The 18,619-nt window shown below is 50.0% G+C and overlaps 1 protein-coding gene and 1 pseudogene across 1 annotated transcript in view; both read left to right on the top strand.

Moving 5' to 3' along the window:
- Positions 1-18,619, top strand: part of ABCA3 (ATP binding cassette subfamily A member 3) — an 84,668-nt gene that overhangs the window by 19,592 nt on the left and 46,457 nt on the right. The window contains exons 2-5 of the mRNA XM_066640495.1: positions 10,625-10,717; positions 11,425-11,686; positions 14,279-14,406; positions 16,089-16,254. Of these exons, the coding sequence (XP_066496592.1) occupies positions 10,664-10,717; positions 11,425-11,686; positions 14,279-14,406; positions 16,089-16,254 (610 nt within the window). The 5' untranslated portion in view covers positions 10,625-10,663. The remainder of the gene's footprint in view (positions 1-10,624; positions 10,718-11,424; positions 11,687-14,278; positions 14,407-16,088; positions 16,255-18,619) is intronic.
- Positions 10,130-10,248, top strand: LOC136633895 (5S ribosomal RNA; annotated as a pseudogene).

Here is an 18,619-nt window from a genome sequence, read left to right as displayed (position 1 = left end):
GGATGTTTGTATTGCCCCATGAGTTGTTTAATGATGATAACTTTTCCCAGGGATTTTGGGAACTGTGGCTTTGTAAAAGGGCTAGAGCAGTGGTTCCCAAACTGTGGGTCAGGACCCAATTTTGGGTGGGTCATGACACTGACAAACTGATAACCGACAAGGACAATATATTAACCCCTGTGGAAAACTAAACTAAAGCTAAACTGAGCCACACATGCATGTTTACTCACAAGTAGGCAAAAATGCCTCAGCTCTTATCAAAGGCCAGGCAAAGGGGAACATCAGGCCACCCTAATGGTCCCAATCTGATGACTATGGAGCTCAACAAACACACCAAAAATGCTTGTTGAGCTCCCCCCCATGCACCCCCACCATAGTAAGTATAAAAACATAGCTTGAGCAACTGGGAAAGTGGAATTTTTTTTTTTAGTGTCATAGCAACTGTTACCCTGCACGTGTCCAATCTGATTTTGGAAGCTAAGCAAGGTCAGGCCTGGTTAGTACTTGGATGGGAGACCGCCTGGGAATACCGGGTGCTGTAGGCTTATACCATAGTCTTTCGAGACTGAAGGTTGCCAACCATCTCCCTATACTGAACACTCTCTCCCGATCTTTCTGATCTCGGAAGCTAAGCAGGGTCAGGCCTGGTTAGTACTTGGATGGGAGACCGCTTGGGAATACAGGGTGCTGTAGGCTTATACCATAGTCTTTCGAGACTGAAGGTTGCCAAACCAAAGCTAGGTGGGTTCAAATAGAGAGTTGTTTTAAAAAGTGGGTCCTGGTGCTAAAAAGTTTGGGAACCACTGGGCTAGGGATTTCTAACCGAATTGCCAACGCACTCTCCAAATTACAATTGCCAGAATTTTGGAGGAGGATGAAACTTTGAGGTTGGCCTAGACATGCAAGAGGAGGAGGAATGGATAGTACCCCATCACCTCGCCTTACTTTGTTCAGCCTCCTTGTTCTATTCCCACGAGCTGTGCCTGAGCTCTGGGCTGTAAGGGAGCCGCGTAGAGGTACTACTAGCCTGCCTGAGTCTTTTGTCAGGGTCAAGTTGAGCCCTATAAATCCTTAACTTCCAACCTCGCTCCTCAGTTTGAGCAAATCCTCTCCGGAGTGCCTGCCTGGGATGGTTCCTGACTGATTTTGGCCAAACCTGTGTTTGACTCTTCAGATCCTTGAGTACTGCCCTGAAACTTAAAGACACACACACACACACACACACACACACACCCCTTCGCCATTCTTGGACCATGCACTGGTTTCTGGCATGCTTGGATTAACTCTCAACACACCTCCGGCCATCCTCCCTGTTCTGGGAAACTGGAGTGCTAAGCATTTCCTTCTTCTCCTGGAGTCTCCGGCTGGGTGGGCACATTCATGCTTTTGTGCGCCGATCAATGCTTTTGCCTGGCACCCTCTCCGTGCACTTCAGTTGCTTCAACCAGCGAAGTCCTGCAGGGAGTAGCCTCCGGAGCATCCTCTCTTGCAAGGAAGATCAAAGAAGTTGCTTCGTTAACCTCTCATTGATTGTCTGGTTTTCTTTGATGCCCTGAGCGTGTCTCTCGGGTGGTTTGAGGCTCATGGTGAGATTATAGTGGTTTCATCTCTGGAAGCCCAGAGCTTTGATGAGGGCATCTTGGGTTCCCTGATGTGGAGAAGCTGCATTAATGCTTGTTGTTGGCCTGTGGTACCCATTTGGGTTGAAAAGATGGAATAATCCTTTACATTGCATAAGAGGGAAGAATTCTCTGCTGTATCGGGTTGGCACGAGGCAACTACTGTTGCTGTCTTAGATCTACAGACAATTCCATCATGTTTGCTAAGAGAATATCTCTTACCATAGCTTGGGGGAGCATGCAGGATAGGGGGAATAGGAAAAGAAAAACATCGAGAAAAGTAAAGAAACTCTTCTCACTGGTGTTCATGCATCACGTATTTTCTTATGCATTTGAAAATGGCTGTAAGATCTCTAGAGTGTTGGAGCCATCTGTAAGTGACCTCCTAGGGGAGGGGGCTGCCCCATATTGTTTTTTGGAACTTGCAGGCTGGCTGCATTTCCAAAGTTGCATGAGAAGGGGGACTGTGTACCATTCAGGTGGAGGATATAGCTGGACTGCTTCTTCCAGAGCCGTGTAGAACAAATATTCCCAAATGTTGAAACCAAGTGTTGAAACTAGGGGCAAACTAGACGTGATGTTGGGAGATGTGTGACCAGATCCACAGAGCAGCCCAAAATTGATGTTGGAAAAGGAAGACTTTAACCCTTTTTCTCATGCAGTTTTCCTGCTCTGAATCAAGCCCCCCCCCCCCAAGACGCCATTTATCTGGTGAAGGAAAGTGCATAGGTACCTTACCAGTGGGCCACTGTGAGATCCAGTAAGCTGGACTAGATGGGCCTTTGGCCTGATCCAGTAAGGCTCTTCTTATGTTTGTATGTTTAGAACCTGTAACTTTTCCGCTGCCTGGCATGGGTGATGTGAATAGTCAGTCACCTGGCCAGACTGGATCTTCAATTCTGCACATGCCCGATCTTGCCTGATCTCGGAAGCTAAGCAGGGTCAGGCCTGGTTAGTACTTGGATGGGAGACCGCCTGGGAATACGGGGTGCTGTAGGCTTATACCATAGTCTTTAGAGACTGAAGGTTGCCAACCATGTACTGTTAGGAGTGGGGCACCATGGGGAACCCAGTACAGGGCTTTGCCCCAAGAGTTTGCATCAGAAGGGAGCTGCCTTCATTGTTTCTTTTCAGGCTTGAGATTTTTCGATTATTGGTCTGTTTTGAGAGTGTAGTATAGTGGCTGCAGTAGCAGACTAGAATGGGGCAACCTGGGTTGAAATCCTCAGCTATCAAGCTCACTGGGTGCTTTTGGGCCATTCACTATCCCTCAACCTGACCTACCCCACAGGGGAGGGGGAGAGCCAGGTGTGCTACCCAGAGCTCCTCGAAGGGCAAAGGGTAGGATAAAAATGTCATGCATGCATTCCTGAAGGCTGCTTCTATTTTTTTTTAATTTTCTTTTTCGCTTCCCCCTTTTCTTCTTTCACCCCCCAAAAGAAGTTCCAACCCTATCTCTTGCATAGGTGGCCACGTCAGTTTCCACCCAAGCACGCTGGCCCACCCATCCATTGCGGTTCTCACACAACAAGGTTGAGACTTCTTCAACCTTGTTTGTGCAAGGAGCTCTGGAATTTTTATGTTCTGGGAAAAGAAAACATTTTACTGGAGCCATAATGTGTCGGAACACCCTGAATGTGTCGGCCCAATAGTCGTGAAATGGAAAAATTCCTTTTCTTCTTCTCTCTGAGCCAAGGATCTTCAGAAGGATTTTAGGGGACTAAGGCCAAATCCTATCCAGCTGTGCCAATGGGGCGTGGACTGTATCCTGTGGTGGGGAGGCAGTCAAGACATGGGAACATACCATATTTTTCGCTCCATAAGACGCACTTCCCCCCCCCCCCAAAAAAAGTGGGGGGAAAAGTGTGTATGTCTTATGGAGCGAATACTGCAAAAAAAAAAAAAACAAACCCTCCTGCCCCACCTCCTGCCCGCTCTGCTCTGCTCGGCTTCCCAGGAAAGTGTGGGTGGGATGGCAGTCTTGCTGAGCAAGCCCTTAGAGCAGGGGTGCTCATTATGTCGATCAAGAGCTACCAGTCGATCTCCAGGCGAAATGAGTCAATCCAGGCTTCTCTCCCATCCACGCATCCCTAGGAGTGAGCCCCTGGCAGGCTTGTGAGCCCAGGGAGTGAGCCCAGGGAGCCCAGGGAGTGAGCACCTGACGGTTCTGTGTGGTTCTGTGTGCAAGGGGTTTTGCGCTGGTCTTGCTGTGATGTCTATACAGAGATCTTCCCTCCCCCACACCTTTCCCCTGCTTTTGCACTGGTATGTATGGAGATCTGCTGCCCCCCCCCCTGTATTGGAATCAAGGAAGATCTGGTGAGGAGGTAGATGTGGTGTCAGCAGTGGCCCCTTTAAGGGTAAGGCCTGGGCATCCAGCAGAGTGTGCTGCACAGCTGCAGCCACTTGAAGGCAATAGGGCCCTCAGGGATATAAGAGCACCTGAGGCAGGAAGGGCTCCACTTATTTATGTGAGTCAGCCTTTTCCTACATGAAGATCTTTAAGTCCAAGTACCATTCCACCATGACTGATGAACATTTGGAAGTGTGCTTGAGGCTGGCTGTCAGCAGCTTCTGTCCGGACTATGCATCCTTGGCTGATTCACTTCAGTGCAAGTCATCAAAGTAAACTCAAGTAATTACAAAAAACATTTATAGTTAATTATGTTGTGTTGTGCAATATTGGCTCATGCAGTTATGCAAGGTACACCAACATACATTGTACACATAAATGTAATATGTTATGATGGCACGAACATTGTAAAAAAACTCTGGTAGATTTCCGGGCCTTGCTGGGTTTCAAAGTAGCTCTCCAGCCAAAAAAGTGTGAGCACCCCTGCCCTAGAGCATCACAGACTTTTCCCTCCCCCCAAGCCTGGAGCATCACAACTTCTCTGCAACACAAACACTTTCCCCCTCTCTCTCACACACACAGGCTGCCCCCTTCACTTACACACACAGATGCTCTGCCCTCCCCACTCACACAGCAGGGGAGGGGCACTTTCACTCACCTCATCCAGCATCTGAATGTAAGCCCCCCCCCCCCAATCACAAAGAAAAAACTGTCTCCTTGGTCAGAATGCCAGTGTTTGCTTATTGCACAAGCCCCAGGTAAGGCTCGGTTCTCACCATAAATCCAGAGGTTTGTTGTGTCTTGAGAATTCAAGTTGTGGTTGGACTTTCCACTTGTTCATTTGTATTGGAATCACGGAAGAACTGGCGAGTGATGTGGTGTCAGCAGTGGCCCCTTTAAGGGTAAGGCCTGGGCATCCAGCAGAGTGTGCTGCACAGCTGCAGCCACTGGAAGGCAATAGGGCCCTCAGGGATATAAGGAGTACCAGAGGCAGAAAGGGTTTGTGGGTTTTGAAGGAGTGCAGGTTGGAGGTAGGAGAGGAGACTGACTGGGTTTATTGAATTTGGAATCTGACTGTGGATTGTGACTGGACTTGGATACCCTGATAGATTTGACTGACCTACCTAGAACCTGACCTTGGACTGTAATTTGGCTTATTGGCTCTGGACTCTGATTTGGTAACTCTGATTGATGGGACTGATTTACTTGGCATCTGTGGACTGGAACTGGACTCACTTTTGCTTGCTGCACTGGTGAGTTGCACAAGGGGGACTGATCAGCCTTAAGCGGGCACGAGGCCCAGTGGTTTGGAATTTGGCAGAACATCATTGTAGCAGAAAGATAATGTGATCCCCTATTTGTGTGCACCTACTTTTGTGAGCTTCATAAATTCTGACTCTAGCGATGATGAGTTCTTGGGGTTTCCAGAAAACTAGAGTACTCAAACCTTTAAGTCTCTCCATTTGTTAATGACAGTGATAATGGTTCTTAATGCCACTGTTGACTGCTGTTCACTTTACATGGTTCAAATGTTATTCTGTTATAGTTTATTAAATATTTTATTACACTATTTGGTTCAGAATATTTTTTTCCTTGTTTTCCTCCTCTAAAAACTAGGTGCGTCTTATGGTCAGGTGCGTCTTATGGAGCGAAAAATACGGTATATTTCCTTATCTTGGGGCTGCATTGAGGCCGTTCCGGTGCTGGAAAGTTGGATAGGATTGGGCCTTAAAGGATGTTAAGGGATCTCAGGTTGGCCTCGGAAGAATTGGTGTACTGGATCGGTTTCAAGGGAGCACCAGAACAGATTGCAGAGTCCAAATTAAAACCTCCTGTTGTGTCCTCTTTGAGAGAAGCCCAGAAGACTGCCTGGTCTTATGCACTTCTTGGAGATTATGGGATGTGTGCGCCAGGGTAGACCCAGATAGCTTCCCTAGAAACCCGAGAAGCTCCACATTTTCTTAAAAAATAAAAGTATATATAGACCATGTGGTTGTGTTGGGCCCAGATGTAGTGTTCAAAAAATGTGCTTTGTCTGGTGTGCACCCTAGATCTTTGTTATTACCTAGGAGTCCCTGCTACGGTTGCCAGTGCACCAAAAATGTACCCTGTCGCTGCAGCTTTTTTCAGTGGGGGCAAAAGTTAGGCTCTTTTTGGGCTACCCAGGGCCCATCCCATTTACTGCTAGAGCTCCCCACCCCAACTTTTCTCCCCTCCGTTTTGCAAGGGTCTTGTCACATGGCAGGTCATGGTGAGCTTGCGTCATGTCACATGGTGAGCTTGCATCACATCCCCAGGCCCGATTTCAGAAATCTCCAGTTTTTGGGGGTGCAGCCAAGCTGGCAACCCTGGAACAAAAGTAGCCAGAAAGCATTCAGAATGAAGCCTTGGCTTCACAGCCAGAGCACAGCTTGTGAACTGAGAGCCTGCAAATCTTCCTTATCACCAAGGTGTACACAGGGTTTATTGCTCTCGTAATATTGGTCTAAGAGAAAAAAGGCTGAAGCAGGGTTACTAGCACCAAGTACATAAGTCCAGCGCACGTAAGAGGCAGTACCTTTGGGCGTTTCACTTGTCCTGGGGGAGAACCTGTAGGAAATTGAACCTATACAAACGAACCCAGGAAGAAGAGTGTTTAGGAGTGGCTGGGGGGTCAGCGACCGCGTAAGATGTTTGCAAGAAACCCTTGAGAGAACTGAGGCACATAAAGAAGATACTTGCCAAGGTGCATTTGCTAGGATTAAGCTATGGCCCCTTCCTGGAACTGTCTACTGCGGTAGCTCACGTGTCCTCAGGTGAGACTGTATCTCAGTGGTTTGAACGCAAACTTTGTACGCCGAAGGCTCCCAGCAGCAATCCTTGCTACCTCCAGGTCAGGTTGGGAAAATCCACCTGTAGGCGTTCACTTGACTAGGTTGTTTGCAGGTTGGCCTGACCTACCTAACCAGTACACATTGGCACGTTGAAACTGTAGATGATCCTTCGAACACCTACCCACAAGTCGGCAGGAAGTTTTGTAGGATTTTGCTTCCTTGGCTTTTTCCTGATTGAGTTACCACAATCGCCCCGTGTTGTTTTTTTTCCCCTTTCCCCTTTTTTGTCATGTGGCTCTGAATGTGTGCCACCCAAGTGGGCATGAGATGCACACTTTTGATCAGCAGCCTGAGACCGGTTGCCATGCAATACATAATTTAGCCATGATTATAGGATTTTGCAACCGGTTCCAGGGCTCGGCTGCAAAACGGTCGCTCGGGATTTTTATAGACACGCCATATGGATGCAATGAACTTGTTGGCCAGGTTTTTATGAAGGAGGGTGGCTTTGGATAGCCATTGGCTGTGCCAGAAGTCGTGCTTTCTTTCCCCAGGGGTGTTGTCCACTGTGGTGCGCAGCCTCAGGCAGGGGCGCATGCAAGAGGAAGGGGATTATTTTGTGATGACGCTCTCCCAGATTCCATACCAACAGGCAACAGTCCTCTGCGTGCCAGATTTGAATAGGGTGAGGTGCTGGACTGGGCCCAGGTCCATTTTATAACCACACCGTATTGCAGCCATGTATTGCTCAGCACTGACTGGCAGTCGATCTCCAGAGTTTCAAACAAAGGGGAGTCTTTCCCAGCCTTAGCAGGAGGTCCTGGGGATTGAAGCTGACACCTTCTGCATGCAAGACAGCTGTCCTCTACAGGCCCCTCCTGAGCGTCGTTTGAGAGCTATAGCACATGTATATGCAGTGGTGTAGGTCAGGGGTGCCCAAACCCTGGCCCCGGGGCCACATGCGGCCCTCGAGGCCTCTCAATGCGGCCCTCAGGAAGCCCCCAGTCTCCAATGAGTCTCTGGCCCTCCAGAGATTTGTTGGAGCCCGCACTGGCCCGACGCAACTGCTCGCAGTGTGAGGGTGACTGTTTGACCTCTCACATGAGCTGTGGGATGAGGGCTCCCTCCATTTCTTGCTGTTTCACATCTGTGATGCAGTAGCGGCAGCAAAGGAAAGGCCGGCCTTGCTTTGTGCAAGGCCTTTTATAGGCCTTGAGCTATTGCAAGACCTTCATTCCTTCATATAAGTTCATCTTTAATATATTCATTTAAACTTATGTAAATTTATTCAAATTTTAAATGTAAATTAATTCTTTTTTTCCTATGGCCCCCGACGCAGTGTCCGACAGCTGATGTGGCCCTCCTACCAAAAACTTTGGACACCCCTGGTGTAGGTAAAGAGGGTACAAAGCACTAAGTTTTGGAGAGAGCCTCACTGCAGCGTGCAAGCTGCCCCCCCCTTTGGAGCCATTCCGGGCAGGGGTTGCAAAATGATGGTGGAACCCATTTTGCTCCCCCTGCTCAGAATGGCTCCAAAGGGGAGGTGGGAGGGGCCACCTCCGTGCCACGGTGAGGCTCTCGGCAAAACTTCGGGCCCAATCCTATCCAATTTTCCAGTGCTGGTATAGTTGTGCCAGTGGGGTGTGCACTGCATCCTGTGGTGCAGGGGCAGTCACTGAGGCCTTCTTAAGGCCCATGGTCCCATGTTCCCTTACCACAGGGCTGCATTGTGGCTACACCGGAGCTGGAAAGTTGGATAGGATTGGGCCCTTAGTGCTTTGCACCCCCTCTAGCTATGCTACTGGGTACACGCACGAGATGGAGGCCAAGAAGGGTCACACTGCATGTATTTTCATCTGTAATGGTCAACTGAACTGGGTTTGGCAATGCAAAATAGTTGTGGACCTTTGGCTTTGTGGCTGCCGGAAGTCACCGTGGCTCCTGGGAGTGCAAAGTAGGGCTTCTTGGAGTTCCCCAGGCAGTTAGAGATGACAGACTTTGTACCGTTCACCGTCCAAAGACTCTGTGCGTGTTTTGTACGTACAGTTTGCATCTCACTGTTTTTTTGTGCTTCTTGAATCCGATGCAGGGCAGAGCTCTGTCAATTCTGATACAGGGTGAAGCCCTATAGAAGGGCAGGGTCCTGGTAACGGGATGGGGCCTAGCAATAGCCGCTCCCCATGGCTGGAGGTGAATTTTTGCCACTCACCCATATGGAAAAAATTACTGTCTTGTCTAGATGAAAACATTTGAATTTCTGTGATTCTCCCTATAGATTAAGAAAGCACACTCTGAGACTCCCCAGGAGGGTGTGTTCCCATTGACTAAGGAACATGATGTCTATTGAGTATTAGCTTTAATGTTACTCACACAGTAATATTCTGCATATAACCGCCCATCTTTTTCCTCCCAGGAAGATAAAGTTACAAAATTGTGCAGGGGATGGACAGAGTGGATAGGGAGATGCTCTTTACACTCTCACATAACAGCAGAACCAGGGGACATCCACTGAAACTGAGTGTTGGGAGAGTTAGAGCAGACGAAAAAAAATATTTCTTTACTCAGCGTGTGGTTGGTCTGTGGAACTCCTTGCCACAGGATGCGGTGATGGCGTCTGGCTTGGACGCCTTTAAAAGGGGATTGGACAAGTTTCTGGAGGAAAAATCCATTATAGGTTACAAGCCATGATGTGTATGCGCAACCTCCTGATTTTAGAAATGGGCTATGTTAGAAGGCCAGATGCAAGGGAGGGCACCAGGATGAGGTCCCGTTATCTGGTGTGCTCCCTGGGGCATTTGGTGGGCTGCTGTGAGATACAGGGAGCTGGACTAGATGGGCCTATGGCCTGATCCAGTGGGGCTGTTCTTATGTTCTTAACTACAATTCCCAGGAGGCCTTGCAGGTCTTCTTGTTGTCTGGTGTGCTCCCTGGGGCATTTGGTGGGCTGCTGTGAGATACAGGGAGCTGGACTAGATGGGCCTATGGCCTGATCCAGTGAGGCTGTTCATAGGTTCTTATAAGTTTTGTGCAGGCTTGCAAAAATAACCAAGTAAGTTTGCCAGGCAGGTTACATCTCAAAATTGGAGATTTCTCGGGGGGCCCCGGTGAGGTCACAAGACTCCCCAAATTGGAAAAGCGGGATATGGAGAGAAAATATGGAGCAGATGAGAGTGTCGACTGTAGCCCAGCTGCTCTCAAAGCTTTTGGTTTCTGGAACCCTTTACACTTCTACAAGTAGTATCAGGGAGCGCCACTAGTACATGTCCAGAGTCTTGGGGAGCCCCAGAGCACCAGTGCATGCCAAACTGGTGCAGCACTAAGCAAATTTGGAGCCCCTTGAGGGTTCTCAAGCTCCTGTTACCCTGCACATGCCTGATCTCGTCTGATCTCGAAAGCTAAGCAGGGTCAGGCCTGGTTAGTACTTGGATGGGAGACCGCCTGGGAATACCGGGTGCTGTAGGCTTATACCATAGTCTTTCGAGACTGAAGGTTGCCAACCAATGAGGGTTCTCAAGCAGCCCCATTGCTTCTAGGAGCACGCTTTAAGAAACACCGTTCTAGCCCATTACTCTTCAATTCTCCACACTTCCTTTTCACTTGGACTCCCTTTTCCAGTCCAGGGAGTGAGAGGATCAGAGGCTGGCATATTGCCAGGTTAAAGGGAGCTGCATTTGGCATGCTGCTTCAGGTGCCAGGAGGTCTGGAGCCAGCCCTGGTGCCGTTCATGCTCCATGATTTTCACTGCAGTTCGGCAGATTTAATATAAAGCAGCCTCTCTGCAGAAGGACTGAATTTGCTCTGTATACTCATTGAATGGCTCGATCCACCTTCTTCTGCAGGATCCTGGAAAACTGTGAGTCTCCCTTTCCAAGTGAAGGATGGTTGTGCTACGGCAGTTTGGTCTTCTTCTCTGGAAGAATTACATCTTGCAGGTATGTTCACCTGGACCTGGAGCAGTGGAGAACTGAGATGGAGAAAGCAGACTTCTGTGTGTTGATTGGTACTTCTGTGCTAGTGGTGTAACTGTGTGTTTCCCACTAGAGTTTTCCCCCATCAAACCACTGTGATTTAATTGGGGCCATCCCATTCATGAGGCCAGCTGAGTGCCTCAGGCAGAAGATAGGTTGGGGCACCTTCATCCTGTCACTCACTTACATCTCCTACTCCTCTCCCTCAGTTGCAGGGGGACGGGGGACGGATGGACAGAGGGAATCTGTGACCCTGGAGGCAATGCCACCCCTTCCATATGCACTGGGGTCCTGCCTCCGCTTGCTGACCGCCGATCACAGCCATGCAACCAGAGCTGTGCTGTGGTCGCTTCTGGAGGGTGCTCTGAGACCCAGCAAAGCCGCATGCAAGCGTCCCTGAGCCTGCCTTTTAAAGGCCTTAAAACATCGCTTCCTGTTTTCCCTGGAAAACCATTCTAAGACCTTCTGGAGGCCTTGAACTCAGAACACCCTCCAGATGGAGCACAGGCATGGCACAAGTCAGGGGGTGGCCCTGGAAGGTGTACTCTGTGGCATCACTCTTTCCAGCTGTGCCGCTGTTCTTTCTCCCTGGATTGGAAAAGAAAGGGGGAGAGCTTCCGAACTTCCTTCTGCTTGCTTATTCTTAACGTCCTTCCCTCTTTCATTCACAGAAGCGACAGATTTTGGTCACCATTATAGAGATCTGCTTGCCGCTGTTGTTTGCTGCGGTCCTCATTGCCCTCCGCCAACGGGTACACTCCATCAACCACCCCAATGCCACGACCTACCAGAGCCTTAGGTTGGATGACATGCCCCCTTTTTTCAAAAGGTGGCATCGCGGCAGCTGGGAGCTGGCCTACGTCCCCTCGAATAACACAGCCGTGAAGAGCATTGCGGAGGCCGTGGAGAAGGCCTTGCCGATCGACATCAGAGGTCAGGACCGGGTTGAGTTTTCAAACTCCAGAGTCTCCTCTGGTGCACAGATGGCTGCGTGCTGACGATTTTACTCCTTCTGTTCTATAGTACGAATTTTTGTTTTTGGGCCTTTGGGAAGGAGGAATATGAATCTTTGAAATGAATACGTAACTCATCCCTTCCGTGTTGGGAAATTTAGGATTTCGTTCAAGGAGAATGTTAGTTTTCCATCTTAGCGCAGCATTGGAAATAACTTAGCAGCGTTCGTTATCGATAGTTATTAGCCATGATGGATGAATGGAACTTTGTGTCCAGAGATATTCTATCTCTGAGTGAAGGGTGTAGGTGAGAGGAAGTGGGGTGGAACTCGGGACTGAGACGTCTCCTGCAAAAGGAGCATTTTGGAGTCTTTGTTCAAAGGAACTGAGCTGAGAAACAGTGTCTGGCTCAGCAGGAGGCAAATTGAGAAATTTGTTTAGGGCAGGGGTGTCCAAAGTTTTTGGCAGGAGGGCCACATCATCTCTCTGACACTGTGTCGGGGGCCGGGGGAAAAAAAGAATTCATTTACATTTAAAATTTGAATAAATTTACATAAGTTTACATAAATGAATATATTAAAGACAAACTTGTATGAATGAATGAAGGTCCTGCAATAGCTCAAGGCCTATAAAAGGCCTTGCACAAAGCAAGACCAGCCTTTCCTTTGCTGCCGCTACTGCATCACAGATGTGAAACAGCAAGCAGAGGAGGAAGCCCTCTTCCCACAGCTCACAGGAGAGGTCAAACAGTCGCCCTCACGCTGAGAGCAGTTGTGTCGGGCCAGTGTGGGCTCCAACAAATCTCCGGAGGGCCAGAGGCTCATTGGAGACCGGGGGCTCCCTGAGGGCCGCATTGAGAGACCTCGAGGGCCACAAGTGGCCCCAGGGCCGGGGTTTGGGCACCCCTGGTTTAGGGGCATACATTAGGGTCGTCTGTTCGAGGCCGTTGTTTTTCTACAGACAGAACTGCATGCCTGAGATTGCCTGAGAAATAGTATGTAGCTCATATTATATTAAAGATGCAATCCTATGCAGTTTTATTTGGGAGTGAGTCCTGCTGGACTCCACAAGACTTGCTTCTGAGATAACATGCAGAGGCTAGCAATGAAACAGTGCAATCCCACGCAGGTCAGTTAGAAGTAAAGGCCTAGTCAGGACGGTACTGGCAACCTGTGTGCTGCCCCACTCGGCGCTGGGCCTCTGCACTACAGGACGCTGGAGAACAGCTCTGACCAGTAAGCGTCCCCACCAGGAAGGTTTTTCAGGGCAGAGGGAAGGGGGGGGCGAAACTCAGCGTGGGGAGGGGGGCCCAGAGGGCAGATCGGGCCTGGGGGAGGGTGGGGATAGTAGCGGAGGCTGCCGCTGAATCCTGTTACCCCTCCCAATATGCGTCTCCTCAGTTCTGTGCCAGCTAAGTAGCTGGTGCGGATCCAAGTTAGACCCACTGGGGCTGCCAACGTTCTGCACGGGGCGAAGGAACCGATGTTCCCTTACCCCAAGGAGTCCTCTGGCCCCACAGGATACTGCACAGTGCCAGGGCAGTGAAGGACTGGGCTGTTAATCTCACTGAATGCAGTGGAAATTACTCCCGGGTAACTGTGTATAGCATTGCAACCTAGACTATCTTCTGTAATATATGGAATATTTTTAATCCCAATAGGTTTGAAGTGTTGTGACCCATGACATCTCCTTATACTTCATTTCAAACTTTCAAAGTAGAAATTAAGTAGCAGGAGAAAACAGCATTTTAATGAAGAAACATAGTGTGAATTTTTTGTTGGACAGCCTTAGTGGCATGTGGTAGGGGTGGGATACGTCAAGACAAGCAGCTGCCCTCCAGCGTTAAACTATTGCTGAGTCCCTAAAGGAAGCCTCCATGTTCAGAGGCACTCTATCTCTGTGTGCTAGATGCTGGAGCAGGGGTGTCCAAAGTTTTTGGCAAGAGGGCCACATCATCTCTCTGACACTGTGTCAGGGGCCGGGAGAAAAAAGAATTAATTTACATTGAAAATTTGAATAAATTTACATATGTTTACATAAATGGATATGTTAAAGATGAACTTATATGAATGAATGAAGGTCTTGCAATAGCTCAAGGCCTATAAAAGGCCTTGCACAAAGCAAGGCTGACCTTTCCTTTGCTGCCACTACTGCATCACAGATGTGAAACAGCAAGAAGTGGAGGAAGCCCTCATCCCACAGCTCATGCAAGAGGTCAAACAGTCGCCCTCATGCTGAGAGCAGTTGTGTCGGGCCAGTGTGGGCTCCAGCAAATCTTGGGAGACCCAGAGGTTCATTGGAGACTGGGTGCTCCCTGAAGGCTGCATTGGGAGTCCTCGAGGGCCACAAGTGGCCCCAGGGCTGGGGTTTGGGCACCCCTGTGCTGGAGGGAAGTGAACAAGAGAGAAAAAGGTTGCTTCCCTGTCCTCAGTCGTGTGGCCAACCTGAGTGAGCTTGATGGGCCCTTGGCCTGATCCAGCAGGGCTTATGTTCTGGGCCTGGGTGGAAGAATTTTTGGTTAGTCTGAAACGCCTCGAAGCTCCTGTTTTCATGACCCTTTCCCCCTCTGTAGCGCGGGGCTTCCCCTCCGAGAAAGACTTTGAAGATTACATCAGGCTGGATAACCGCTCTGGCAATGTGCTGGCTGGTCTCGTTTTCGACCATCACTTCTCTCACAGCCAGGAACCTTTGCCGCTTCAGGTGAGGACTATTGTGGGTAGGTCTCCTCTGGTGTCACTCACCACTTTTCCGTGTTAATGAACAACAAGCGCTCTTACACCCCAATCCTAACCCTGCGCTGGTACAACCAGGCCACGGTGGCCTGTGCTGTATCCAGTGCAAGTTAGAAGGCTGATGGAGGTCACCTTGGGGTAAGGGGACATTTTTGCCCTTACCCTGTGTTGAGCCCCTGCCTGCTCTAAGGGGCTACTTGGATCTGCACCAGCTATTTAGCTGGTGCAAATCCAAGCAGTCTGTGTAGGGCTTCAAGGTCTGGGAGCGGGGCTTAGGATTTGGCGCATGCTGCTGCCACCGATCCCTCCCTCCCCCACCCAAAAAACGCTCCCTTCCCACCCCTAGGATGCTCTCCTGCCACCCTCTCTCACCCCATGCCCTGCCCGGCACAAACGTACCCCAGCCGGCCAGCACAGGGGCTGCATCCAGCTCTGCTGGGCTGACACAAGCCTTCGCACCAGCCCAGCCAACTCTTGAGTCGACACAAATGTGCCTTATGGCACGTTTGTGATGCTCGGGAGCCGGCTCAAGTTACTCTTAGGATAGCACCCTTAGTCTCTCTAGGCTTGATTACTGTAGCACCCTCCTTTGTGGGTCATGTGCCTTTGGGCAGAATCCAGCTTGCCTAATTCTGAACCCGAGAGCTAAAAAGATATTGATGATCCTGAGCCACAGCTTAATTCAGATTTGGACTGATATCGCTTTCCAAGCCTGTAAGAACTCCATTTCTTACTGGAGTAAGGCGTCCAGTTCTGGTCGCCGCATCTCAAAAAAGACATCGTGGAAATGGAAAAGGTGCAAAAGAGAGCGACGAAGATGATTGCTGGGCTGGGGCACCTTCCTTATGGGGAAAGGCTGCGGCGTTTGGGCCTCTTCAGCCTAGAAAAGAGGCGCCTGAGGGGGGGCATGATTGAGACATACAAAATTATGCAGGACAGAGTGGATAGAAAGATGCTCTTTACACTCTCACATAACACCAGAACCAGGGCACATCCACTCAAATTGAGCGTTGGGAGGGTTAGGACAGACAAAAGAAAATATTTATTTACTCAGCGTGTGGTTGGTCTGTGGAACTCCTTGCCACAGCATGTGGTGATGGCGTCTGGCCTGGACACCTTTAAAAGGGGATTGGACAAGTTTCTGGAGGAAAAAATCCATTACGGGTTACAAGCCATGATGTGTATGTGCAACCTCCTGATTTTAGAAATGGGCTCTGTCAGAATGCCAGATGCAAGGGAGGACACCAGGATGAGGTCTCTTGTTATCTGGTGTGCTCCCTGGGGCATTTGGTGGGCTGCTGTGAGATACAGGAAGCTGGACTAGATGGGCCTGTGGCCTGTTCCAGTGGGTCTGTTCTTATGTTCTTAACTACAATTCCCAGGAGGCCTTGCAGGTCTCTTGTTATCTGGTGTGCTCCCTGGGGCATTTGGTGGGCCGCTGTGAGATACAGAAAGCTGGACTAGATGGGCCTATGGCCTGATCCAGCGGGGCTATTCTTATGTAACTCCTCATCCGTGGAGGAAATCAGCGCATCTTCTCCAGAGGGGACCTTCTCTTACCTTGTAAAATCCCACAGCCTGTTCTTCTGTCTGTCTGTCCCCCAGGAATTTTCAGAACCTTATGCTGTGCACTTGGTTTTTGTCCTGCAGGTTAGTTACCAGCTACGTTTTAAATACAGCCCTCGGAATGCCCCTCAGAGTGAAAGGACAGGCTTTAATCCGAACCGAGATCGAGACTGGCACACCAGCTACCTCTTCCCGCTGTTCCAGTTACCGGGACCCCGAGAACCCAAGAACTATGATGGTGGGAACCCAGGTCAGTAGGATCCCGACTGTGACATCACAGCGGATGTTAACCAGAGCGAGGTGGCTGCCTTATCAAATACGACACCGCTTTTGTTACCTAGCTACATAGGATTTCAAACGAGAGGTCTTTCCTAGCCTTACCTGGAGAATCCATGGACTGGGCTTTGGACTTCCTGCATGCCAAGTGAATGATTTTCCACTGAGCTATGACAGGTGGGAAACCCTGGCCTCTGAGCGGCCCGCTTGGAGGCAGGCTGTGCAGCATGGCCTTTCCAAGTTTGAAGAGACGCTTGGCCAACAGACTGAGGCAAAGAGGCAAAGCAGGAAGGCCCACAGCCAGGGAGACAGACCAGGGACAGGCTGCACTTGCTCCCGATGTGGAAGGGATTGTCACTCCCGAATCGGCCTTTTCAGCCACACTAGACGCTGTTCCAGAACCATCATTCAGAGCGTGATACCATAGTCTCTTGAGACTGAAGGTTGCCAACTAAGACTCCTCTAGCTAGCTATTAAAATATGTGACTGTCAGGGCCTGGGGGGTAGAGGTGAATGATGTGAACACAAGAGTTTTCTATGCTGGATCCTTCTAGCCTCCAGTGGCACCCACCTAAATGCCCCAGACTGGCCCATCTGTGAGGCCAACTGAGACAGCTAGCACCTCGGGCAGCAGATGGGTGCCATTCACTCACTTCCACTGCTGCTCCTCCCATTCGCTGAACTGGAAATTGAAAGCGGGGGATGGAGCAGAAGGGGGAGAGGTGGTGAGCTGGAGCAACAGTCTAGCCCATCAGCCTCCTCTCCTCCACGCTTCCTTTCCTACCCAGAGAGTGGGTGAAGAGGCAGTTTTATCACCCGATAAGGGGGGCAACATTTGGCCTGGCAGCTCAGGTGCTAGGAGGTCTTGGGCTAGCCCGGTAGATGCCTCCAGGAAGTGTAAGAACAGGGCGTGATGGAAATTTGCAGGACCCGCCAGAGGCAGCAGCTCTTTGTAGGACTTGGCAACTTGCCCCGTAGTCAGTGCTCAGCTCTGCACCCCCAAACCATGCCTCCAGACCAGGCAGGGCCAGGCAGCTGCACAGCCTCACTTGGGCCCCCACTGATTGTCCCAGCTGTCTCCATGGCTCAGTCCTGGGAGAGGAGTGCCGTGGCAGTGGAACTGCTAATACTCAAGTATCGCTAGTGGTACAAATGCCACTGACTCTGCTGTCTGAGTGACTGCAGGCCAGACACCTCCCTATCTCAAGGTTGAGACATACAAAATTATGCAGGGGATGGACAGAGTGGATAGGGAGATGCTCTTCACACTCTCACATAACACCAGAACCAGGGGACATCCACTCAAATTGAGTGTTGGGAGAGTTAGAACAGACAAGAGAAAATATTTCTTTACACAGCGTGTGGTTGGTCTGTGGAACTCCTTGCCACAGGATGTGGTGACAGCATCTGGCCTGGACGCCTTTAAAAAGGGATTGGACAAGTTTCTGGAGGAAAAATCCATTACAGGGTACAAGCCATGATGTGTATGCGCAACCTCCTGATTTTAAAAATGGGCTATGTCAAAATGCCAGATGCAAGGGAGGGCACCAGGATGAGGTCTCTTGTTATCTGGTGTGCTCCCTGGGGCATTTGGTGGGCCGCTGTGAGATACAGGAAGCTGGACTAGATGGGCCTATGGCCTGATCCAGTGGGGCTGTTCTTATGTTCTTAACTACAATTCCCAGGAGGCCTTGCAGGTCTTCTTGTTATCTGGTGTGCTCCCGGGGCATTTGGTGGGCCGCTGTGAGATACAGGAAGCTGGGCTAGATGGGCCTATGGCCTGATCCAGTGGAGCTGTTCTTATGTTCTTATGTTGTGAAGGTAGCTCGGACCAGGACGAATCTTGCCTGCTACATTGAGCTCGTTAGTGGAAGAGCACAGTAAAAATGTAATAGATTTTTTTAAATGCCTGAAAATGGCATTTAGCATCTTGGCTAAGATCCCCTGTTGCACGTATCTTCCACGAAAATGTATAATCGTCTTATAAGTAGACATTGTGCCGTTAAGATGTTGCTTGCCAAATATCTGAGATGTGGGTGCAGGGGGTGTGGGGGAGGGCTTGCATCTGATGACATGCCAGGGTGAAGAAGGGCTTATCCAGAACCACTGGACTGCTTGGATGAACAGCGTGTCATTTTTCCATCCTCTTGCGGCGCACGTAGCATCCGCCTCGCTCCGTCTGCCCCCCAGCCCAGAGCATGCCCCAGTCTGGATCACTGGAGCAGGCCACACCCAGATGTCTCTTCTGGCAGACGCTGTGCAAGGTGGACGTCATTGGTCAGCCCTGTCTGCTGCTGCAGCTCTCCTTTGCCACCTGCCTGCTGATTTTCCCGATTCAA

The sequence above is a fragment of the Tiliqua scincoides genome, chromosome 13 (genome assembly GCF_035046505.1).
Source record: "Tiliqua scincoides isolate rTilSci1 chromosome 13, rTilSci1.hap2, whole genome shotgun sequence".
NCBI classification, from domain to species: domain Eukaryota; kingdom Metazoa; phylum Chordata; class Lepidosauria; order Squamata; family Scincidae; genus Tiliqua; species Tiliqua scincoides.
This window is presented reverse-complemented; position numbering and strand designations above follow the sequence as displayed.